Consider the following 27,077-nt stretch of genomic DNA (forward strand, 5'->3'; position numbering starts at 1 on the left):
CAAATAATCTTCTAATTATTAAGAATAAGTACACAATTAAGTTTTCTGGTGCTGTTCAGTGCCTGTAATTTAAAATATATATTATAATTACTATTATTATATAATTCTTACAAGGTACTTTTTTAAAAACCTATAATGTATATAGTCCATTCCGGTTATTTGGGACACATCGGGACTAGTGCATTTTGGCCCGATTAAGCGGCTGCCCCAATTATCCGAAGTTTCATGTAAATAGTTAAAAATACAATGTACCTCTCCCCTTTTACAATTGGTTCAGTGTACAATCAAATCACATTACGACGAACTCAACATAGTAAAGTACGGTTCACTATACGATGTGCAGTAAGCGCCAGTCATTGTGATCACATTTGTGAATTGAATTTTAATTCTAATTAGTGAAAATAGGAGGAATATTATCCACAGGTTATAAAAGTAAAGATATATTAAGCACAAATTTAGCCCTTATTACCTTACCAATTAAAAAATTAAATGATATGTGAAAATTGGAAGAATATACGTGATAATCGGAATAATTAATATGTACTGTAATAGGAACTAGTTGACAGTTCTGTTCACTCACATTTGTCGGTGGGAGTTAAAATTTAAAACAGTAAAAAGATTAGCAATCAATAACAAAGAACACTGCACACACAAATTGCAAGTAACACGATATGTGCAAGTGAGAACAGAGTAACGAGTTACGAAGCTTTAAAAATAGGAATGAAGAGAAGATCTGAAAATTAATTTTTTTATATGATTGAACATTTCACCATAATAACCCACAGAATTCCAGCTGTCGGTATTATCGCAAATTCAGTAAGATCGAGTTTACTATCCGTTTATGATAGATTTCACTAACAGAAAAGCCCAATAAACAGGTGTCTGCTAATTGTTTTTATTGTTTTACGGTTGTGACCTCCAGAAATCTGACTGAACTATATGGTACGGTTGGAGACAATTGTAGGGTAATCTCCAGTGCTGCAGTCTCCTGCCCCGATTAAACGGAATTTTGTCCCAATTAAGCGAAGTAAACCCTGGCTATTTTCCCGATTGGTTTCTGTTTTTTAAGATTTGTCCCAAATAAATGGCTGACCCGATTAACCGGTGCCCCAGATAACCGGAATCCACTGTATATATATTTTTTTTTTTTTTGGAAACCTATACACACAGGACAATATTTATATTTCAAGTCACATCCCTCTACAGTGTAAAGAAACTGGCATTACAAACCCAAAATTATGTTGTTCTTCTGAGCATTTCAGTAATGAATTAAATTATATAAAATTAGCTTTTAGTGCTAAGTCATATCTTTTATCATTAATTAATGATACTATTGCATTATTATGATTTAAAATGTCTGGTTCGTGTAGTACCACTGAAATCTAACCTTTTCAGTATTCTCATAACTGTTCTTATCACATTGTTGATAGCAAGTAAAATTAAACACATCTTTCATGGTACTCACATTAAAGTAGTTTTCTAACTTACTGAAATAGGCTCCTTATTTAAAAAATCCAGGCTGCACAGCCAAAATACACAAGTTCCACCTCCTTTGGAGATTGCCACTCTGATAAATGAAATATACAGGCTTACTTTCGTGACTACTGTTTTTACATACTAGAGAAATACAAATCTAAAAAATGCAGCACGCATTTGTTGCATTTTTTAGATTTGTATTGTTTGCTGCATTATACACCTCAATCAGAACATTTCGCAGATGCCTGATCTCCAGATGCTGCAACTTGCGTTGAGTACCTATCGGTAGACATTTCTGATGTATGAAATCTAATGGTTGTCCATTTTACATTATCTAATTAAAGCTAAGCCTTCTGATCATTCATGATATTCATTCGTAGTTATACTTGCTTATTCTTCACTTTGAGAAAAATTCCCAAAAAGTTTAACCAATTTATGCCACTGGTTAATAGTTACTTTACTCATGTAATTTCTTGCCCTCCCTCCTTTGGCTTTTTTTTTTTTTTTTTGTTTTGCTTGAAATTTGTTATCTGTTAAATGTACACGTCTTAATATTATTAGGTGACTATTTTATTCCTTTCCCTTGAACTTCATTTAAACTTTACAGAAAATACTTAGGTAATTTACTTAAAAAGCAGCCTAGTTTATACTTAACTTTATTATACTTAAATTTATATTAAATCTTATTACTAATCTTTCCCCCTTTAGCAACATCTGCTATCAGAGGAAATTCCACAAGATTGGGATAAAGGACCAGTAAAAGTACTTGTTAGCAAAAACTTTGATGAAGTTGCTTTTGATAAATCCAAAGATGTACTTGTTGAATTTTGTAAGTATATGATTTCTTAAATAGCAAAATCCAGTTGTTCATAAAAAAAAATAAACGTTTGGCACATCGGTGCATAAATCTGACCTAATTAATGCAAAAAAGTATATTTTGATTAGTGGCCTTATAACATTGAAAGGATTTTTTGTCAATTTACATATGTGTTTCTTATTTAGAACGTAGTAGCAGAGGCAATGTGATGTAAGAAAGCAGGCTTATATAGCATCAGCCAAAAAAACACATTTCACACATCCATTGCCTCTAAACATTTGTTCAGTTCCTCCTTGAATTTATTAAAGCTATCAACTTCCACAACAACAGATGGCAGTTTGTTCCTGCAATCAACTACCGGCTGGCTAAAATAAACGTTTGGCACATCGGTGCATAAATCTGACCTGATTGGTGACCTTATAACATTGAAAGGCATTTTTTGTCAATTTACGTATGTGTTTCTTATTTAGAACATAGTAGTAGAGGCAATGTGATGCAAGAAAGCAGGCTTATGTAGCATCAGCCAAAAAAACACATTTCACACATCCATTGCCTCTAAACATTTGTTCAGTTCCTCCTTGAATTTATTAAAGCTATCAACTTCCACAACAACAGATGGCAGTTTGTTCCAGCAATCAACTACTGGCTGGCTAAAGGCAAATTTCCACACATCAATTCTGTAACTGTTCTCCTCAGTTTGAATTTATGCCTCCTCATGTTCATAATCCGAGCAAGATGAAGGATCATAATCAGAATTGAGCCTACTGAATTCATTCAAGGACTTATACACCTCAATCAGATCATCTCACAGGTGCCTAGTCTCCAGATGCTGCAACTTGCAGAACTTAAGCCTTTCTTCATAAGTGCACCCCTTTGTTCCTCTTACCAATCTTGTTGCCTTTCTCTGTACTGGTTCTAGCAACTCTACATTGTTCCTAAACTGAGTCCTCCAGACCTGTATACAGTACTCAAGGTGTGGTCTGACCATTGCCTTATACAAAGGGGTAATCACCTCCTTGTCTCCACTAACAAAATTCTTATATATCATTGACAAAACTCCATGACCTGCTCTGGCAGCCCGTCTGTACTGCTCAGAGAACTTCATATCTGACTGTACAATTACCCCCAGGTCTACAGCCTCCGTAGCCGAGTGGTCAGGAGCGGGAGTGCAGTGGCACACGCTCTTTGAGTAGACCTGGGTTCAAGCCCCTGACTGCTGAATACAGTCGATCTGCCAACCCAAGCTGGACCAGCGTGGCAGATTATGGTCCATTTCCCTCAGCATGAATTGTTGAGGAGGCTTCCATCCTGCAGTGGGTTGATAATGGGCTGCACTTTACTTTTTTTTACCTTTTTTCATTCTCCACCTCCCTAAGTGTAGTACCACAGAGTTGGTACATTTCTCTTCAGTTACTGCTACCCATATACGGTACTTTGCATTTGTCAATGTTAAACTTCAGTTGCCACTTCTCAGCTCATCTACCTAACTTTTCTATATCCTGTTGCAGTAGTACACTGCCATTACTGTCATTAATTGCTTTCCATTACTACTACTACACTGTACAATCCATGCAAAATTGTTGTCCATTTTCTTGTTTAATTCTGTAATGCATATTGTGAACTATATTATACTATATTAGTAGGATTACATTAAATGTGTAGACTTTTCTTTGGTCTTTTGGCAATTTTATGAACTATCAATGCAATGAACATTTTTTCCTCATTCCCCTGGGTAAGGGTCACTATAAAGATCTTTGACTGTGCACTCTTTAATGAACTCACCATTAGAGGGATGCATTTGATTTTTTTTTTTTTTTTTAAGATATTTTAGAACTTATAAAACTTGCCTTTAAAATGCTTTGAGTCTTTATTACATTTTACAAGCAGTGTTTACAAACTATCAATAGACTATTTCATATTTTGAATGACTTTTGTGATTATGCTCTTTACATTCATCTCTCACTTTAGATCATATTAAACATATTGGTTGGTCTTTATTCTATAAAATAATAATAATAATAATCTGACATTTCTGTTGAATACTTGTCTTTCATATTCTACTTTTCTTGTTTTGTTTGAACTAAACAACTTGTAAATAAGGCTTGAAAATATTTAATAATTTGTTTCAACTTTCTATATAATTTAAAGCACTTTCCATTCACTTTTTTAAAAAGAAATATTTGCCTACTATTTATACATACATAAATGAATACAGCATAAAGTGTCATCTACTACTGTGTCTATTTCACCTTCCATCTCCATATGAGCAGTGGTAGCTGATTGCTGAGCAGTTCTTTTTAAGAAACATGCATATTACACTGAATGCAGCACACACAACACACCTGTACTGTGCTGCACTATGATGTGATGGTTAGCCTCTACTACTGCTGTCCAATAAATTATTTCATTTATCGTGACCTGTCCACACTGGGACGCACAGTGGCAAAAAGGAGAATTCGTGACCTAGCCATAAAGTGTTACTTGTTTATAGCATGAAGTACAGTAGATTGAAATGTTGAGCAATGGATGCCACCCAGTTAAAATTTGCAGAATTATTTATAAACAATTCAATAATTGATTTTATGCTGCCAGGCTTTTTATCAATGTGTATATACAAACACATGCCATATACTTTATTTATGCAAGCCAGGATTGGGCTGTGTAAATATTTTGAAAACTATACAAATATTTTTCATCTACATTCACACAAGACAAGGTTTTTAGAAACTGGGTTAGCAGACTATTTTAACCCCCAAGAAAAGAAAGTGGGGTAAAGAAAGCCAACACAAGAATCACTGGAAACTTCGGGAAACTTTTAGCGGTCAAATACATTTCCCGGTACCACAGCTTCTCCCTGCATTCTCAGTAAACAGATGGTGCATGTTATCAGTAATGGCATTAGAAGTCGATAATTATGTATTGATTAGTTTTTTCTCATTATTAAAAGCAGATTATTGGAGTTCATGAGTGTTAATGCCTTCACGGCTGAAATTTATTTACTGGTACACCCTCCAGACTGCCTGAGTCTTAGGGTGTTTATTCCCCCCTTCCCACTGTTTTAACCCAATAGAAAAACGACTTCTACTGCACCAACCGATAACATGCACCATCTGTAGAAGTAGTTTTCGTATCAGGTTAAAACAGTGGGTGGGGGGATACCCTAAGACTGAGGCAGTCTGGAGAGTGTACCCATAAGTAAATTTCAGCCCACTCATGAACTCTGATAATCTGCTTTTAATAATAAGAAAAAACTAATCAATACATAGTTATCAACTTCTATTGTCACTACCAATAACACGCACCATCTGTTTACCAAGAATGCAGGGAGAAGCTGCGGTACCGGGAAACCCTTTTAACCAGTAAAAGTTTCCCGTGGTTCTTGTGTTGGCTTTCTTCTTTACCTTAGCTGAAAGTGAAAGAGAAGGGAGAAGCTTGAAAGAAAAGTGGAAGAGAAAAGTGAACAAAGCACTTTGAGTTAATGTAGTCTACCCAAAAGGAAATGGTGCCTCCGTAGCCAGGTGGGCAGGAGCAGCTGTGCGTAGCACATGCTTCTTGATTAGACCGGGGTTCGAGCCCGTGAGCCACCAAATACAAAGGATGAAGAAAGGTCAGGGAATGACCACCGCATATCCCCAGAGCAATATGGCCTTAGTTGCTAATGGTCCTAAAAACCAAATAACAATGACAACAACCAAAAGGAAATTGCAAAAGAGGTTGTGAAATGTTTAGCCAACAGTGATGCGATCAGCCTTAGATTCGAAAGAAGCACCTGCAGACAGTACAGTCTTAACGTATGGAGACACAGGGCACTTTCCCAGGGGCCCCTAGAATATAGTACGGTTTACCAATTAATTATCATTTATGTTGAAATGTTTGTGTTTTTCAAGGCTTATAATGTTCAAAAGTTTCTGTTGATTAATCTCTGCTTCACATCATGTTTTTTTTTATGTTTAAACATTGATGTTATTGAAAGTAGCAATAAATCTAAAGGTTTAATTTTATTGACCATTTACATTTTTATTCCTTTGTATGAGTGGATGGAGCCCCGGTGCATTGCTTTGCCCAGGGCCTACAATGTTGTTAAGACGGCCCTGCCTGCAGGTAGTAAATAGTCAGTGCTTTTTTTGTAAAAAAAAAAAAAAAAAAAATAGGTGCCGGTACTCATTCTTTGCTATCAGGAAAATTTTAAAATTAAAAGGATATGAAGAGTAAACTAAAAAATTATTTCCTAATATTGTTACTTCAGTAGTAATGTTTTTGGAATAAGAACAACAAATTAAGTATATTAACACAGTTTATTAAGCATAAATTTATTATACAAGTATATATAAAAAAAATAAGAAAAATGTGTAAAAAATAAGTCAAAGGTGAGTAAAATAAGTGATAAATAAAAAGTAATAAGTACTAAGTAAAAATAATTTCATAATGAAGTTTTGTAGAATATTCCAAATTTTTATTAAGTTCTCATCTGACACAATATGCCGACTTCTTTTCTTACTGTTTGTGGACACTGCTCAACGTGGACTAATGTTATTAGTGGAGTTCCTCAAGGTTCAGTGTTGGGTCCATTGTTGTTTTCGGTGTTTATGAATGATATTGATGATGGGATATCAAGTTTAATGTCTAAATTTGCAGATGATACAAAGGTTGGCAGGGTCGTTAAGGACACTACTGACGCTATGCTGCTGCAACAGGATCTGGAAAGGTTGAACAGATGGGCTGAGAGGTGGCAAATGAAGTTTAACATTGACAAATGTAAAGTACTACATATGGGTAACAGTAACCCCAGAGCAATGTATCAACTCTGCGGTACTACACTGACAGTGGTGGAGAATGAAAAGGACCTGGGGGTAATTGTGCAGGCAGATATGAAGTTCTCTGAGCAGTGCAGACGAGCTGCAAGAGTAGCTCATGGTGTCTTGTCAATGATATACAGGAATTTTTCTAGCAGGGATAAGGAGGTGATTATTCCCTTGTATAAGGCAATGGTTAGGCCACATCTTGAGTACTGTATACAGGTCTGGAGGCCTCATTTCAAGAAGGATGTAGAGCTGCTGGAACGGGTACAGAGAAGGGCAACAAGATTAGTAAATGGAACAAAGGGTTGCTCTTACGAAGAAAGGCTTAAGTTTTGCAAATTACAGAGTCTGGAGACTAGGCACCGGCGAGGTGATCTGATAGAGGTGTATAAGGCTTTGAATGGTTTGAGCATGCTCAATGCCAATGGGATTCTTCATCTTTCTCAGAATAATCACCTCAGAGGGCATAAATTCAAATTGAGGAAGGACGGATGTCGGATAGATGTGCGGAGATTTGCCTTTGGCCAGCGGGTGGTTGGTTGGTGGAACCGACTTCCATCACTTGTTGTTGAAGTTGATAGCCTAAACAAATTTAAAGCTCAACTGGACAGGTATTTCGAACGAACGGAGGGGTGAAATGGGAGTGGTTTTTTTTTTTTTTTTTTTTGGCTGATGCTGAATAAGCTTGCTTTCTTGCATCATATGCCTCTACTAATGCTAATGCTAATGTTGCTAAATGACGTTTCTGAAGCAGCCACTAATCAACATATTTTGTTGAATCGAAGCGTGTCAGCGGTGGGCCTACAATTTTAAGAAACTGTTTTTGTCATCAACGAAGCTCTGGTTGGGCTGACAATCAGATTCATTTGTGAAAATCCTTGTTCACATTCACTTGATGAAATTGGTATCGTACTCAGAGCATTATTTAAATTCTTAATTCTTCCGAAATCGTTTTTTCAATTAGGTATTCCCAAAACCCACAAATTGTATCTCTTTCATTTAACTCAAACCTAATTGATAATTTTCTAATTTCATTCTCACCAAATGTCACTTGAGAGTTAGTATCTTCAGGCCAACGTTTCCTATCAAGTACTCGGGCCGACACTGCCAAATCAGCATTTTTACTATCAAGCAGCCTGATTTCTACTTTGAAACAAACAACTGATTGTTTCAAAGTTCTGTAGAAAGCTTCTGGATCGATTGGAGAATAATTTATGTAATCCGTCCTGTGAAGTGAAACTCTTTAAAATCGTAGATTTTCGGCAGCTTTGGTGGAATTTCTGTAATACTATCCTGGAACTGTTTATCTTTCATGAAAAATTTGCACAACAATTTCTATTTTTTATTTGCCCTGTATAAATCTATATCGTGCTCCTGCAAGTCCAAGCTCAAGTCTGATAATCCTTGAAGAGCATCACACATTAAACTTAAGTCTAATATAAAGTTTGTAGTCGTAATTTTCTTCTGCAATCCTTCATATGTACATCTTTCTTTTTGGTCCTGCGTCGAGTCATTCTTTGCTTCTTGAAAATGATTAACCAACGGCTCATAGTTATTCCAAACAGCCGAAACAGACCAGAAGCTCGATGCCACCCATCGTGTGCTTAAAATTCTACCAATTTTTTAAAGTTCACTATCCAGCAATTTGGTGCACACCTTCAATTCTCTGGCATTTTTTAGCAATGTGTTATACATGACATAAAGTTTATCGATACCTGCAACGGATTTCACAGTATCACCAACTGATAGTTCTAATCAGTGATTAGTGCAATGCCGCAGTATTAAAGAAGGGGATTTTTGTTTCATTAGTTTCGTAATGCCACTTTTACTACCCATCATAACAGGTGCACCATCGCATGTGACACAAACTAAGTGAGTTTTTAAATAGCTTTCCATCATACTGTATAACTGAAGACAATTGAGCAGAGAATCAAATATCCCTTTTGCAGTAACATTTTTGAGTTCAATCAAGTCCAGGAACAAATTTACGGGAGAATCTCATTCCACTGTCCTGTCAAATATAGAAGTACAAATGTAAACGATCAAAGCAGATTTCTTACTCACCTTGGTCGATTCGTCAATTATTAATGAAATTTTACTGTTCGACATAACGATTTTATTAACCAAATTTTTTTTTCTCATTTCATCACTAATGTGGGTCAAGATGTTAATGCAAGCATTAGTTGAATGAAGATTATGACCCATGTCAATCCCATTTAATTCTTGTAGGTCAATCTTTGATTCAAAATTATGAAAAGAGTGATTTTCTTTCACCGCCTTATATGTGGTGCAAAAAATTTTTGCTGTTATTAATTTTTTGTGTGATAAACTGTTTAAACAGATTTTCAAGGCGCTCTTTCTCAGCTTCCACAAGTAGTTTTATAGCAGCTTTATGTCCCGCTGTTTCCTTGTGATCGAAAATTTTCTTAAAAACAGTTGCTGTCTGCTTTCACCAAAATAGGTAACTACATTATTTGCCCATTCCTTAGAAATCTTCTTTTCCCTCCAAGATTTCCAATTTGGTTACATAATGCACAGCCAAGTCTCTTAATTTGGATAATTGGGCCAATTATACTTTGCACAGAAGTCTTGTTTTGATCAACAGTCCAGCAACTTGGCCAGTCATTTATGTCAATCATCCCTTGCTGTTCGACGTGGATATCACAGAAACAAAAGCAGTGTTTGACACAGTTTCTGTAATTAAGTAATTAAATCTTCACTCACATTTTCACTTGTTTTTAATTTCTTAACTATGAAAGGCGAGAAGAAACTAGTGATTCTTTTCATTTTGTACTTTACGGTTCAAGATATAGTCAGTCCTCGTATAGCAAGATAGTTGTGTTCCTAGAAACCCTCGTGCAATATAAACAACAGGCCCTATGGAAAAAATAGGGTTAGGTGCCGACCACCCAAGATTGAACACACATTTGTAACCAAAACATTACCAAACACAATAAATTATCGTAATAAAATACGTAAGTATTTTATTATGACTATTACATAATAAAATAATGCTTTTGCTTCTATCGTAAGCAAACTTGTTTTTTGTTTGGTTTTCTATCCAAACAGATGACAGCCATTCCATCTCTTCCAATTCTTTGTGTCTTAATCTAATGGATTTTAATTACACTTTGAGTTGTTCCTGCTATGAAAGTTGTGTTTATTTTCTCTGCATTCTTTGTAATTCTCGGCGTTGCCTCATTTCGGTCTGTAGCACATGCAATATTGCATGGTCTTTCATTTTGCTCAAAGCATTTCACAATTTCATTTTTTTTTCTCTATCGACAGAGGCCGACTGGCCATAAGCCTTACCGGGGAAACCCCAGTGGGCCGGAGGCCGGTGTGATTTTGCCATAAACCATAGTATGAGGCCACTATAAATTTTCCCGGGTAAGAATTTTTGACTCAGTCCGGCTCTATTTATCGCTATTGCTTTTCTTTTTCTCTCCGAATCTAAGTGTCTTCAACAGGACGCTTCCTTTTCAACCTTTTAAGTATTTTACTCATTTTTAGGGCATAATTACAAAACGAGACGGCACACTTGATACACATAAACAAAGCTGCGCTCGTGTAGCAACTGAATAAACACCGTAAAGGCAGAGATACACTTAACACCTCACATTTTACTAAAGCACATTTCTAGGGGTTACTACCATAAAACAAAAACAATTTCAGTTGCGTTTCTGCCAGTGGAATCTGCTATAAACTGGTAGTAAACTCGATCTAATTGCATTTGTGATTATACCGATAGCCGGAATTGTGTTGGTTTTTACGTTATTATGGTGAAATGTGTTTTCCCCCTTCACTGGTATAAAAAACAAATACATTTTCAGAATCTTCTCTTCATTTCTATCATGTTGCGTTCGGTTGGGGGTGATTCTGCGTTCGACTGCCATTTCTTGTAAACACAAAGGGGAATCGTGCGTAAGCAAATTCGGTTTGTGTTATATAAGATATCGTTCCCCTATTTATAAATCGTGTATGATCGAATTCGTGTAGTGTAAACACGTTACACGAAGACTGACTGTAGTTTTTTTTTTTTTTTTTAATACTAATTCAGTCACAATCTCGTTACTGCCTGGGCAAATAAATAAAACTGTTGCATCTAAATTGAAAAGGCACAAATACAAAGTTGTGTTGAACAAACTTTTACATTGTAACAAAAGTTGCAGAAAAATTGGTGGGGAACCAATCCTAGCCCCTAGGAAATCGCATTTCAAAAGAGGGGAGGAGTCAAGAAAATGGTACATGAGATTCCCGAAGTTGGTGGTACTTAGATGAACAGAACACCTGCGAAAGTGAGATAATCCCCAATAAAATAAACCTACAGGCGGACCTCTGTATAACTAAGTCAGTTATTCCTTCCAAAAATTCTTTAAACAAAAATTTCATTATAAAGAAGTATGACCCTTTCCACAATGAAAAAAAAATTCAACATTCAGAAATACAGTAAAAGATGGTAAATAAATTTTCTAACATTTCAAAACAATTTATTAATACGTAACAAATTAAGATAAGATTTTTATTTTTTTTTTTCCCATATGACATTATGCGCACAATGTTAGTACACTTAACTAAATATTTTGCAAAATAATTCTTATCTTTTGTTGTACATTTATTTACTGTACGTCGATCATTTAAAAAATTTCCGCATTTGTTTTAACATATTCTCAGGAACATCTTCACACTGTGGCCACGATAAAGTTTCAAAAGCTGCCAGCATTTCATGTTTAGAAGGTTTTAATACCTTCGTTATCCTCATTTTCCTTTTCTTGTTATCGATATTGTCATTAGTTCTTTGAACTAGCTCTTAAATTTGAATTTTTTTTTTTTTTTTTGTAACTGACCAAAATGTGGGAGTCATTGAGGTACTGTAACCATTTAAATAGAGATATGGAAAATTTACAAAAAATATTTACAGAAAAAAACGCACTTCCACGAAACAACAGTTGATTGTTTGTAAAGAAAACCACTCTCTCCTAATTCCCGAAGAGGGCACTTACAGTAGAAGGTTAACCAGAGCCCACTGTTCGCATCGGGAATACCCCTTGACTAGCGCAAGTTCTCAGTATGTGGGACAGGTGGTCAGATAGGATTTACGAGTATCACTAAGTATAATCCCTTTAGCTCTTTTAATTTGTGCAGCAGCACTGATTGCCTGAAGGCCAGAAGTGCAAACACTGCATATAGTCTCCTAATCCATTCGTTATATGAAAAAATTTTTTGCTCAACTGGAACTATTTTAAGTTCATTAAACAGAGGAGTCTGACTGAGTAATTTAAAATTCCAAAAATGGTTAAAGTTTTATATAGAAAATATCTTAACAATAGATAGTGAAAAATGAAAATTTAGTTAAATAACTTTAAGCATATGTACTTGAAATAATGGGTAAATATGTGAAAAAAAACAAATTTTACTTACTATTTCAAATGTACTGCATGCAAATGTCACACACTGTTAATAAAGGTGCCAGTACGCTATACCTTTGCATACAGTCCCAAAAAAAGCACTGGTAATAGTATTTGCTATATAATGCTGCAAGGAAGTAACAGGCTTTTGCTGCACTGGCAGAGAGAGAGAATAAAAAAAAAAAAAAAAAAAAAAAAGTAGATAAGAAAATACAAGTTATTAGCTTCTCTCCTCACATAGGTAACTATTAGTTGTCCTCTGAATTTATTCAAACTCTTAGCCTCAACTACCTGTTCTAGCATTCAGTGATTCACTGGCTAAAAGTAAATGTCCTGCAATCTAGTCTAAACCTATTCCACTGTAATTTGAATTTATGCCCCTGAGTTCTGGAATTCTCTATAACAGTGAAAATTCTGCCTTCATTCATTTTACTAACCCATCTCAGAACCTTATAAACCTTAGTCAGGCTACCTCTGAGGTTCCTGGTTGCTAAGCACTGTAGCCCACATAAATGGAGTCTTTCCTTGGTACGGTCACCCTTTTGACAATCTCACCACGTCTTTGAACCCTTTGAAGAAGCTCAATGTCTTTTTAACAGATTGGACATTTGCATGAGGTAAAAGAGGGAAATGTATAACCATACATCTAAATTTGAAGTCTGTTCCATGGAAAATAATAGTCAATACATTAAAGAAGTAATGCAAGATTTTGTTAAAGGACCATTATGCCAAATACATTTGATTAGCTGCTATGACGTTATCACAAAGGAACTGGATGCAATGAATAATTTTGATGTCATAGACACAAGTACAAGAAAGTGGTTGAAAAAAGTCGCAAGTTAGGGTTAAATTTGAAAGTGTCAGCATTTCTCCCCAGAAATGATAGGATGGAGCATATGATGAGAGCCTTGTCAATCAGTTCATCCCTGAGAGATTATGCAAGGTTCATGGGGTAGAATTTTTCTCAGTGTGGTCTGTGCTTGTTAACAGGAGAGATTGCTTCTACAGGTATGGGATACACTTAAATAGAAAGGGTGTAAGAATATTTGCTGATGCTATGGAGTCAATTTTAGGTACATCAGAAAACTGCTAGCTTGCAGGGGGGGAATTCACAGCCTAATAGATTAACGGTAGCTGCAGGCAGAGGTGGAAATGATTCTTGCACTACCTCTATTGGAATGAGCAGCAGCCTGGAGTGCAAGTTTCTGGGGATTTCAAGAAGTGCTGGGAGTCATCATGAAACAAGTAAATACATGGGCTATGTTAGGACTATACTAGATGAGCACTTGAAGTGTGAGCTGGCATCGTGAACACCTCCAAAACAGCAAACTATATGTAGTTTGAAATTATGTAACGTCAGATCATTTCAAACTAGACGGGGCACTTCTAATATTTCATTCTTTCATAACATTTCATAACATTTCATTTCATATCACCAGCTACTCACTTTTTCTATTCCCAGTTTCAAGATGGATGTTGTTCAAGTTGGATGTATTGCGCATTTATGTATAGTGTTGATTGCGAGTAGAAAGAGAAAATGACTATGGTGGATTCATCCAGAAAATTCAAATAGGTTAAAAACAGGACAGTTTTATATCATGTTTAAACGCAGGAAGTCTCGAATTTTTTTTTATTATTTTACAGAATGTCGACCTTTGAACTTCTAATGTTAATTAGTGAAAAAAATGCAAAATGTGATGCAGAAATCACTATCAATGTTTGCATCTATGCTGTATGTGCTGTACCGACAGGCCAACTCCCACTAATTGAAATATTTCTGAACTGTTTTCTTTGTTTGTAAAATTATTTTATTTCTACCTGCTATTCTTATTTAGACATTAAGGTATTTGTAAGGCTATGTCTTACAGAATTACTTTCAGTAACATAAAGGGTAACTTCCTGTTTGATTTTACTGCACGGGACTTCTCAGAATAAAACACCTATGATACTGTCTTTCCACCACTACATTATTTCCATATGGAATATTGACGAGTAGTTTCCATCCTTTTGAAGCAGAAAACATTCTCCGCTACCCACACTGTAATGGAGTACTTTTTGTGCAATAAAGGATTAGTGTTCATACGAAGACACCAGTTTTTGGAGTTTGTAACGCAGCTATCAATAGAAATATTTTTTTTGAAATTTCATTAGAAGATCAAATATACATTAGTCTTCTCTATTAGTGAAGCTTTACTTATTAGAGGTATTGCAATACTTGGTAACTCGTTGTGAAGCATGAGCACAAAAAAACATACAGATGAAATGAAGCCTTTCACACTACGATCGTAGTTTTTCTTTAAGAGTTGTCTATGGTGTTTCTACATCGATATTATATAGATGCAGTAATGTATTTATGCATTCATAGCTGAGGAACAGACACACACAGAGTCAAAAGCTTCTGTAAGTATTTAAATTATTTTTCAAAAGAAGCGAGGGCAACGAGCAGGTGGCAAAGCCCCCTAGTTATTATTATTTTATATATATACAGGGTGTTTCAGTTAAACGTTTCAGAACTTCTAAGAGGGGAAGGGTACATCCTGACAACTCGAAATCATATAGCAATGTGGGGTCGGAAATGCTTTCCTGAAGCGGTGTTGTACACAGAAGCACCATAAAGAAAAGAGACCGTAAGTGAGAAATCATTTTAATAATACATGAAAAGAAGCAAAAGGTACATGGATCAAGCAGGTTCGAAGTTTCTTCCACGGGCTACAATGCACGCCTCACATCTCCGACGCATGGACATCCGAACATTCTGGAATACTCCAGGCGAATTTCGAATTTCTTCGGCAGCTACTGCGATTCTTGCAACCAGCTCCTCAGCATTGTCAACAGGGGTGTCATAAACTAGCGATTTCATATGACCCCAGAAATAAAAATCAAGACATGATAGGTCGGGTGACCGAGCAGGCCAACGCACGGGACCACCACGTCCGATCCACTGTTGACCAAATGTGACATCCAGGTAGTTACGAACATCTCCGCTATAATGGGCAGGGGCTCCATCGTGTTGGAACCACATTGTCTGTTGCGTCGATGCAGAAATCTGTTCATCTCTCAAAAGTTGTGGCAAATACTTGCTGCAGAAAGATCAAGTAGATAGTCCGGTTAGACGACACGGTAACAGGTAAGGTCCGATGAGGTGATCTCCCATAATACCCGGCCCATACATTGACCGAAAATCGAATCTGTGCTGCACGACGTCGTATTGCATGCGGGTTCTCGACCGCCCAGATATGGTCGTTATCCTTGTTGAAAATTCCTTCCCTTGTGAAGGATGCCTCATCGGAAAACAACACTTCAGCAGGAAAAGGGGATTTGTAGCACATTTTCCAAGGTACACACTGTGTGAAAGCAATACGAGGTGCATAATCCTCCGGTTGCTGTGTCTGGACACGCTGCACGTGAAACGGATGCATGTCTTGTTCTCGGAGAATCCTCCAGACGCTGCAATGGGAAACCCCGACTGCGTTTGCTAGACTTCGTGTACTTGTTCTTGGATTCCCCTGTACATGCTGCAGCACATTCTGTTCGACGGCTGCAGTCCGTGCTGTTCTTACCCTGTCCCTGTCAGCTCTTTCAAATGAACCTCTCTCAGCTAACCTCTGGTGCACTCTTGCAAAGAAATTATGACTGGGAATACGCCTCGTCGGATATCGTTCCGCATACAAACGCTGTGCGGCTGCCCACTACAATTTGCAGCCCCGTACGCCAAATGCATATCGGCTAACTCTGCGTTCGTGTAACATCTCGTCCTACTAACTTGGCGTTCTTGTTCAAGAAATTCGAAATTCGCCTGGAGTATTCCAGAATGTTCGGATGTCCATTGCGTCGGAGATGTGAGGCGTGCATTGTAGCCCGTGGAAGAAACTTCGAACACTTACTTTAATCCATGTACCTTTTGCTTCTTTTCATGTATTATTAGAATGATTTCTCACTTACGCGGTCTCTTTTCTTTATGGTGCTTCTGTGTACAACACCGCTTCAGGAAAGCATTTCCGACCCCACATTGCTATATGATTTCGAGTTGTCAGGATGTACCCTACCCCTCTTAGAAGTTCTGAAACGTTTAACTGAAACACCCTGTATATATATATTTTTTTTTTTTTTTTTTTTTCCTGTATCACTCTGGCAATGACTCTGTACTTTGCGGCTTACTGTGTGCATTCATCGCTTTCAAAATTCTTTTCAAAAAAGAAAGACACCAAAGTTATGTTTGAAACGAAAGGTTCAAAATTCATTTTGGAAGAAAACAGACTACACATGATACTCATTTGTCTACACAGACATTACTTGTACTGTTGTAGTGGATATTCTTCAGCAGTTTTTCCGATTACTGTTTTCATCTTATTTAATAATAATAAAGTTCTTTATAAACTTAAATTATGTACATTCATGATTCCGTATACAGATAACCCAGAATCTACTAATAAATTGCCTCTGCAAGTGAACAAACTTGTATTTCATTAACTAATGAAACAATACTAAAATAGAAGTAATATTTACAATAAATATAAGGTTCAGAAGTGAGCTTTCTGATTCTTCTCATCATTACATTGTTCATCCCAGTTTGGAAACATTTATTTTCCAATTTCAATACAACACTTTGCCCTTGTTTCTTTGTTGGAGTAGTCTTTTAATGATGTGTTGTACAAGGGAAGTCTCCTTTCCACATCACAAATAAATTCCTCTGTGTCAAACATAGTTTCCCCAAAGTATAATAAACAAACCAATTAAGGCCAACCACCCCATGCACAGAGAATGTCTCCTCAGGCTATGCAAACGCCAAGGTGTACGCGCTTGTAACACGTCCGAAGGCATTTTATATCAGCTTACATCATCCTACGTGGCGTTCGAAGTGCCCATCTAATTTGCATGCCTTTACCCTCTGCTTGCTGTAAAACTGGGCGTTGGAAGGCATCACCGACGCCGTGCTTTAAGCGCTTGTCTATCATAGCCCTTGGGGTAACTGAGAGTAAGAACAGGTGTATGTATACTTCCATGTACACCAATTCTATAAGTATAGTAAATAAATTTGAAGTGCTAGTCAAGACATCAAAAGTGGATATTGTTGGGATATCAGAGACACTGTGTCACACAAATATAAAGAATGCAGAATTGGAATTAGGGGAATACAATGTGTACAGAAAGGATAGATAGGATCGGAAGGGAGGAGGGGTTATGCTGTTAGTTAAGAAACACAAAACCTAAAGCAATGCATCCAGTTGACATTGGTGCACAGTGCAATGTTGAGTCAGTTTGGTGTAAAATAAGCACTGGGAAAATAAAAATTGAGGGTAGGAGTGTGTTATAGGCTTAATGACTCTGATGAGCAATTCTACAGAAAAATAGAGGGACAGTAAATCAGAATGTCTTATAATGGGAGATTTTAACTCACCAGATAACTGGAACTTGTGCATTGGTTACTTGCACACTAGGAAGACGTGTTTTACTGGATGATTATTTTCTACAGCAGCATGTTTTAGAGGCAACCAGAGGGAGTAATATTCTTGATCTGATTATAAGCAGTGATTATCCATGCATTAAGAATTTACACATAAAGGAACAACTAGGTGGCAATATTCACAGTGTACTGATGTGGGATTCACTTAAAGATATGACTGCCATCAGGGGTAAAGTGAAGGATTTTTGCTTTTGTAAAGGTGACTACAGTGGGCTCTGTCTTTAAATTCTGTACAGTGTGACTAACTGATGATGTTACCAACAGCAAATTCCAAATGGGATGCATTCAAGGAATTAATCTTGGAAGCTACTAAGCTTTTCATATCAACTAAGAAATACTGTCCAAGTGTTAGGCCTTAATGGATGTCAGATGAACTAATGAGACTTGTAGCAGAGAACAAAAGTGCATGGGATGCATATAAAAATTATCAGGAAACACAGAAGCCTATTGTAGATATAAGCTAGTCTGTAATCAAGTCACAAAGGAGGTTAGGCAAGCGAAGGCAGATTGCAAGAAATCTTTGGCAAAGGATGCAAAGAAAAGCAGCAGAGACTTCTTTACTTATATAAACTCTACAAGGAAGGGGATGAATCGGATTGCAAAGGAAGTAAGCAAACCCTTAGCCATAATTATGAGAACATCCTTGGACTCTGGAAGTCTCCACGGACTGGAGATGTCCAAATTTATTCCCAATTACCGACTTGTTAGTTCACATCTGTTCCGGGGAAAATAATGGGGTCACTGGTTAAAGAAGCATTGCAGGATCATCTAGACAAGACCGCAATAATAATTCAGACAAAGCCTGGGTTTGTTTAGGGGAAGTCTTGTTGACCAATTTGATTGGATACTATGATGTGGTGGAGCCTCCACGGATGGGCAGGAGCAGCAGTGCATAGCACACGCTTCTTGATTAGACCAGGGATCGAGCCCGTGACCAACAAATATGGAGGATGCGGAAAGGTCAGGGAAAATGACCACCGCATATCCCGGAGCAATATGGCCTTAGTTGCCAATGCTCCTAAAAACCAAATAACAAACAAACATATGATGTGGTTACAAAGGAACTGGATGCAAAAAATAATTTTGATATCATATACTTGGATTTCTGGAAAGCTTTTGTTACTGTTGCACATGGAAGACTACTGTACAAATTGGAGCAGTATGCATTAAGGGCAAGCGGCATAACTACATTTTTTGGGCCCTTAGGTAAGAAATCATTTCGGTCCCCTTATTTTTTATTAATTTAAATTTTAATTAGGTATAATTTAAAAAAGTAAGAATCATTTTAATAACATAAATATGTATTTCATTTAAGATTTCTTTATAATTTTGCAAACATCAAAAACATGAAAATTAATATTACAATATGATACTACTTATTAAATACAATTTCATCATCATCATCAGCCATTTTCAATCCACTGCAGGATGAAGGCCTCTCCAGCAACTTTCCAGTTCCTTCTGTTTTGAGCACTGGCCATCCATTTACTACTCCAAAACTCATGAATTTCATCTATCCATCTCCGCCTTTGTCTTCCAGGTTTTCTTCTAGCTCCTCTTGGGTACCATTCTGTTATTTTCTTAGTCCATCTGTCATCATGTCTTCGAGCTATGTGTCCTGCCCAAGACCATTTTAGTTCTTTAGTTTTGATAAGAATGTCCTTTACTTGAGTTTGCTGCCTAATCCATGTGTTTCTCTTCTTATCTAACAGTCTGATTCCCAATATAATTCGTTCCATTCTTCGCTGTGTAGTTCTTAGCTTCTCTTCCATTCTTTTGGTGAGTGCCCAAGTTTCACTTCCATAAGTCATGGTGGGGAGTATACATTGATTCATTATTTTACGTTTCAGACAAACTGGGATATTTCTCTTCAGTATGTGACTATATTTCCTGAATGCTATCCATCCAAAATTTATTCTTCTCTTGACTTCCAGCCATTTATCATTATTACAGCTAATAACTTGTCCCAGATAAGTATATGACTCCACCTTTTCAGTTACTGCTCCTTCAATCATTATTTCCCTTTCCGTGGCATACTTGTTCATCATTACTTTTGTTTTAGCCATATTCATCTTTAGTCCAAAATCCTTACTAACTGTGCATAACTGATTAAGATTTTCTTCTAATTCTTTGGGATCGTGGCTTATGACCACAATGTCATCTGCAAATCGTAAATGGTCTAGGTACTCTCCGTTCACATTGACTCCTTTCTGCGACCAGTCTAATCTTCTGAAAGCTTCCTCAAGGGCAGCAGTAAACAGCTTCGGAGATATTGTGTCTCCTTGTCGAACTCCTTTCTCGATTTTAAATTTGCTACTGTCTTTGTCTAGTCTAATAAAGGATGTAGCACTCTCATATATTTTCTTCAAAATCATAATATATGGAGTATCTATGCCTTGTCTTTCCAGTGCCCGAAACATTGCGTTATGCTGTATGGAGTCAAACGCCTTTTCATAATCCACAAATGCCAGGCATAATGGTGTTTTATATTCATTTGCTTTCTCCATTAGCTGTGATATTACGTGAAGGTGATCCATAGTTGAGAATCCTGTCCTAAAGCCAGCTTGCTCTTTCGGTTAATTCTCATCAAGTATTCTTTCTAATCTGTTAGTGATGACCCTTGTGAACAACTTGTAGATATGGGATAACAAGCTAATTGGTCTATAATTTCCAATTTCTGATTTATCTCCTTTCTTATGCAGCAAAACTATGATTGCATTATTCCACTGCTTAGGCATCACACCTTTTCTAATGCACTTTGGGAAGAGCCTTGCCAGTTTTTGTGTTATGTCTCTTCCAATTTTAACAACTCTACAGTAACTTCATCTTCCCCCGGGGCTTTCCGATTCTTCATTTTCTTCAATGCATGTTCTACCTCATCAGGAAGAATATTGGGTATGTCGTATGTGTTGCTACTTTGCAATCCATCTTCCCCACTGCTGGTATCATTCCCTCGCTCCTTGTATAATTCTCTATAGTAGTCTGCTGCTATTTGAATTATGCCTTTTCTGCTGTTTATAAGTTTCAGTATCATTTGTCTTTCTGTATTACTGCTCATGGCTGCTGATTTAAATCTTTCGTTTTCCCTTAATGCTTGTTCTACTTTTCTTGTGTTAAATCTTATGTCCTCTCTGAGTCTCTTTCTAATGGCTTTGCATAACTCAGTATACTCAATTTTCTCCCTGTCAGTGTTTTTCTTGCTCTTCATTTGTCATCGTTGGTTCATCATGACAAGTGTTTCTTGACTAATTTTTTCTTCTTTGGATTTCTGTTTCCCTATAGGTTTCTTGGGCTTTATCACTTTCAGAAAGTTGTAATATTCCTCATCGATATCTTGGCCCTCAGCAGTCTGCAGAAGCTCAAACTTGTTCTTAAGTTCCAGTACATACTGCTTTTTCTCCTCTTCTGTTATCTCAAAGACCTTTGTATTATTTACTCGAGTCAGTTTTTTCCTTTCCTTTCCTACATCTATATCAAGTGTACATCTTACCATTCTGTGTTCACTTCCAACATTTACCTTATTCAGGACGGTAACATCATTCACAATATATCTTCTGTTAGTGAGGATGAAGTCGATTTCATTAGTTGTTAATCCATTTGGACTCTTCCATGTCCACTTTCTGTTCACCCTTTTCTTGAAAAAAGTGTTCATTACTGACAGTCCTTGAGATTCTGCAAATTCTACAAGTCTTTCACCTCTTTTATTTCTTTCACCAATTCCAAAATTTCCTATAGTTTGCCTTTTTCCAACCTTAGCATTGAAGTCCCCCATAATAATAGTGTAGTGGGTTTTCTGCTCATCTAGAAGACTCAATTTCAGTGTACATTTCTTCAACCTCTTCATCATACTATAACTAATAAATTTACAAAAAAAGTTAACGTTACTTTTCACGCTTTTACATTTGCAAAAGCATTAATAATATCTTTTAAATCCATCTTACTGGCATATTTATGCCCAATAGCCGGGGCTTTTTTTTTTTTTTTTTTTTTTGACGGTATGGCGTACCGGCACAGGTGGCACACCTGGCACACAGTGGGTGTCAGCCATGCCAGCTGCTTCCATCTATTAAGGAGATCACGTGACAATGGGCGGAGTCAGCCATGCCAGCTGCTTCCATCTATTAAGGAGATCACGTGACAATGTGCGGAGTCAGCACCCGTCAATCACGGCCGTATCGCTAGCAGTCTGGAAGGGGTACCCGTTTCTAAATCTAGACCAAAACTTCATTATGAAATTATTTTTACTTATTTTTTTACTTGGTACTTAACCATATTTTTACATTTTACTTATTATTTTTTATTTATTAATTAAGACTCACCTTTGACTTATTTTTAATATACTTGTATAATAAATTTATGCTTAATAAAATGTGTGTTAATAAAATTTATGGTCGAGATTCAGTATTGGATATAGCGTACCAACTGCTAGCGATACGGCCGTGATTGACGGGTGCTGACTCTGCCCAGTGTCACGTGATCCTTAACAGACGGAAACAGCTGGCATGGCTGACACCCACTGCGTGCCAGCCGTGTCACCCGTGCCGGCACGAAATTTTTCTTGATAGCAAAGAATGAGTACCGGCACCTATTTTTTTACAAAAAAAGCACTGCCAATAGCCAACATTGAAAAATTGCACTGTCTACCAGTAGCATTTCTTTTATAATCTTTTATTATTCGTAATTGACTAAATCTTTCGGCATATGCAGCTGACACAAGCAGGATAAAAAATGACAGAAATAAACTAAAAATTTCAGAAAAGTCACTTTCTAGAGAACTATATTTTCAAATTAACAAATAACAAAATTGTCTGATAGACATGTCTGCTGATAAATCTTATTTAATAAGTCTGATTAAACTACAATATTGAATCGGCAGTTGGGGAGAGAGAAAGATGAATACTTTTATGAAATTTTCAGTTACTTAATATATCAGCAATTTGACATTAATTGGCCCTGGGTGCCAAGCGAATTAGAGGTCAAGCATTTCTAGTGCGAATTAAATTGCGAGATTCCCAGAGATAAGTTCTATCGTTTTCTGTCAGCAGTTCATTTATAAATCAATTCTCCACTTGGCAAGTCTCAAGTAAGAACAGAGAGAGAGAGGAAACTCGCCTTTCTGTTTTGTTATACTGTATATATATTTCATCCTTTACTAACAACTAATCATTCTAACTGCTTGGCCTCCTTGCGGCACTGCTCCTGCCTCCCCGTGGCGCGGCCAGAAATCTGTGAGGGAAAGTTAACCTCCAGGGCAAAAAGGAGCCAACAATGGACTATGATGACTACCCTGCTCTTGAGCAGCCTTAGCGCTCATCTAGTACAGTCAGCGATTCTGGCCATGAAATTGCATATGACGGAACAAAGACAAAAAGATTGCTGTTGTACTGTGTCCTTCCACAATGTCCATCCTTCCTTATTTTGCATTCTCTTTCGGACAAATCTATTAGCACTCTATCACCATTTCTTATACAGAAATGTCTAGAAAATGTGGCGGGCTCACCCAAAATGCTGAGAAGACTCAGATCCAGTGACCTATTGGCAGAAATTGCAAGTCGCACACATTCTGAGACTTTGCTGAAATTAACAACATTCAGAGGACTACCCGTACAGGTCGCCCCACATGCAACCCTAAATACCTCCAAGGGAGTAATTGCAGAGTGGAAGCTGAACTGGTCCAGGAACTTAAATATCAAAAAGGTATACAAGCCAAACTCATCACAGTCAGGAGAGATGGAGATCTAATTCCCACTGCAACGTCATTCTAACATTAGGAACACCAAAATTACCATCTAGTGTCAAAGCTGGGTATCTCGATTGCCAAGTACGACCTTTCATTCTGAATCCTATAAGGTGCTACAAGTGACAAAAATTTGGCCGCTCACAAATGCTTGTAGAGGAGATCCAGTTTGTCCAAACTGTGGTTCCAACAAACATTCGCTAACAGACTGTGATGCTAAGACCTCACACTGTCCTAATTACAAAGTCACACATCCAGCCTATTCAAAATCATGTGATCTGTGGAAAACAGGGAAACAAATCCAAAAGTATAGGGTAGAACGAAAAGTTACGTATCGAGGCAAAGAAACAAATTATGCTCAATGCACCCAAGAACACATATCAGCAAGGAAAAAATATCAACCGTCGGCAACACAAACTGAAGTTTCTGTTCCCCCAACCATATCCATTGCAGATTGGGCAGATCTATGCTGTCAACTTCAATGACACAGTCTCCTAAGGAGCAAAAGGTAGTGGACAGAGCAAACAACATTCCAGTCACAGTTCCACCAAATGCACCACATAGATCATCAGATACTACAAAACTGAAAACTGATTCAGCTCCCACTAAGAAGACAAATAATCCCATAGCAGTAAATATGGATATTGATATTAATGGCGACCCAGAAGAACCTATCCTAGACCTTCATGCAGAGGATGACATGAACACTGGACGCCCAACCTTTCCAAGAAGAGAGAAAGTGAAGCTCGATTGCCACAAACAGACTGGAAATAAAGAAGAATCGGAATCATCTTCATGTAACAAAACCAAATAATGCATCATACCATGCCGACCGGGCTAGCCGAGTGGGTAAAGTACCTGCCCGGCAACCCAAAGGTCGCGGGTTCGATTCCCGCCTCGGGCTTGGATCACTGTACTGCAAAAACCTTTGGAGGTGCAATATGGCCACAGAAGCCGATGCGCCAACAACTACCAAATCAAAAAAAAAAAAAAAAAAAGCATCATACCATACAATGGAACTGTAGAGGACTTCGCAGTAACATTGATGATATCCATGAGCTAATAGGTCATTATCATCCTGTAAGCATCTGCTTACAAGAGAAATTTAACATCACAAGCATCTCTCTTAATTAAAAATTATAACCTTTTTAGGAAAGACAGCTGGTACAAATAATTCTCATGGAGGGGTAGCCATACTTCCATATTCAAGAGTACCTTACAGACACATTCCATTACAAACCTCCATAGAAGCTGTTGCAACACGTATGGTGATTGGTATTAATTTGACACTTGTCTCTATCTATCTATTGCCAAATCACTCCTATTACTATTCATGTACTTGAAGATCTTATTCTGCCATTACCAACCCCTGTCTGTTTATTGGGGGTCTTCGGTGGGCATAATCCATTGTGGGGTTCTCCCAATGCAGATAGACGAGGACAACTCATCGAACAACTAACTGACAGACAAAACCTAACTATACTAAATACTGGCTCGCCAATGTACATCCATTCCATAACTTCAGAAATCTCTGTAAAATGGAAATTTTCAAAAGCAGATTGGGCAAAATTCACCTCCTGAGTGTCCTTTGATGAACAGATCAAAACCTGTCCTATCGACACAGTTACTGATCACATTACGATACAAATACTGGCTGCTCCATGTATTGAGATTTCACAATCAACCACCCATAGAACCCTAAATTACTAGTGGAACGAAGAGTGCAAGGGTGCAAAAAAAGAAAAAATCAAGCACGGAATATGTTTCGAAAATATCCTACCACCGCCAATCTTATAAACTACAAGAAACTCAGAGCCAAGGCCCATCACATTAGGGGGAAAAAGCTAAAAAAAGAATCTTGGATTTGATTTGCAAACTTGATTAATAAAAATACTGATACAGGAATAATATGGAGAAAAATAAAACAGCTAAATGGTAAATTTCCCCCATTATCATCCCCACTTCTCAACTGGAATGGGCAGGAGCTTTCTTCTCCCATAGATATAGTGAATGCCTTAAGGACTGTTTTTTCACAGTTATCTGCCTTAACAGCATACGACCCATCATTCAGGAAGATCAAAGTATTAGCTGGAAAGTCCAAACTGAACTTCAGACCTATGAGTACATGTTCTTTACTCTATAATCAACTACTTACAGTGCTTGAAATTCAAGAAGTCATATCTACCTCAAAAAACAGGGCTGCAGGCTCTGACAGAATATATTACATAATGCTCCAACACTTAGATAAAAAATTTGCCTCTTTACTGCTGACCTTTTTCAATCGCATTTCCTTGAACATTCGTTCCCCAGTCCATGGCAGCACTCCTATATAATAGCAATTCCCAAACCAGGGAAAGATCACTATTCCTCAAAACTATAGACCCATTTCTCTCACCAGTTGCTTAAGTAAAACCCTGGAAAAAATAATTTGCCGTCGACTCACTGGGTATCTCAACTCTAAAAATATAATTTCTGACAATCAATTTGGTTTCAGAAAGAATAGATCAGCCCTGGATCTCATGGTCACAGCTGAAACAAACATCGGGAATGCATTCATCCGTGATGAGCATCTAGTCACGGTATGCCTTGATATAGAGAAAGCCTTTGACACCACGTGGTGTTTTGGTATCCTGAGAGATCTGCATTCCCTTGACTTGAGAGGCCACTTACCATGTTTCATACAGAACTTCCTTTAGCACAGTTCCTTTCAAGTTAGATACCGACGTCCTCTCCAAAACATATATACAAGAAGAAGGGGTCCCCACATTGCTCTGTGCTCAGTGCCACCTTATTTGCAACAAGAATAAATCACATGACCAACACTGTGAATTCATACCTCTGTGGCGAAGATCTCAATATTTCTAGAAATTCACAAAACATGACCTTCATTGAACAGCAGCTCCAAATTTCAATTAATAACATTCATATATAGATGGCACAGAATGGGTATCGACTCTCTTTCTCAAAATCTAAAGTAATTCACTTTTGTAACAAAAGGAAGATGCATCTAGATCCAGAGCTACATTTAAGAAATCAGCCTATCTCAGCTGTGAACAGCATTCGGCTCCTTGGTCTCATTTTTGATAGCAAATTGAACTTTATGGAATACGTTAAATATCTACGTACATCTTGCCCCAGAAAAAAATGAACATACTCAGAATTATTTCTTCAACATCATAGGGTGCAGATCGATACACATTACTTCACTTGTGTAGAGCCCTAATCAGATCTCGCCTTGATTGTGGTGCACCAGTATAAGATTCTGCTAGGGAGAACGTGTTAGCACAGCTTTCCCCTATCCAACATTCTGCCCTGAGGATAGCTATAGGCGCTTATAGAACTTTGCCAATTCAAAGTTTTTTACTTATGTAAACTC

The 27,077-nt window shown here is 37.3% G+C and overlaps 1 protein-coding gene across 1 annotated transcript in view; it reads left to right on the forward strand.

Annotated features, from left to right (window-relative positions):
* Window positions 1-27,077, forward strand: part of LOC150076462 (protein disulfide-isomerase-like) — a 249,734-nt gene that overhangs the window by 160,084 nt on the left and 62,573 nt on the right. The window contains exon 7 of the mRNA XM_090387796.1: window positions 2,185-2,305. Within this exon, the coding sequence (XP_090243922.1) occupies window positions 2,185-2,305 (121 nt within the window). The remainder of the gene's footprint in view (window positions 1-2,184; window positions 2,306-27,077) is intronic.

The sequence above is a fragment of the Mastigoproctus giganteus genome, chromosome 13 (assembly GCF_048544385.1).
Source record: "Mastigoproctus giganteus isolate SK-2022 chromosome 13, ASM4854438v1, whole genome shotgun sequence".
In the NCBI taxonomy this organism is placed as follows: Eukaryota; Metazoa; Arthropoda; class Arachnida; order Uropygi; family Thelyphonidae; genus Mastigoproctus; species Mastigoproctus giganteus.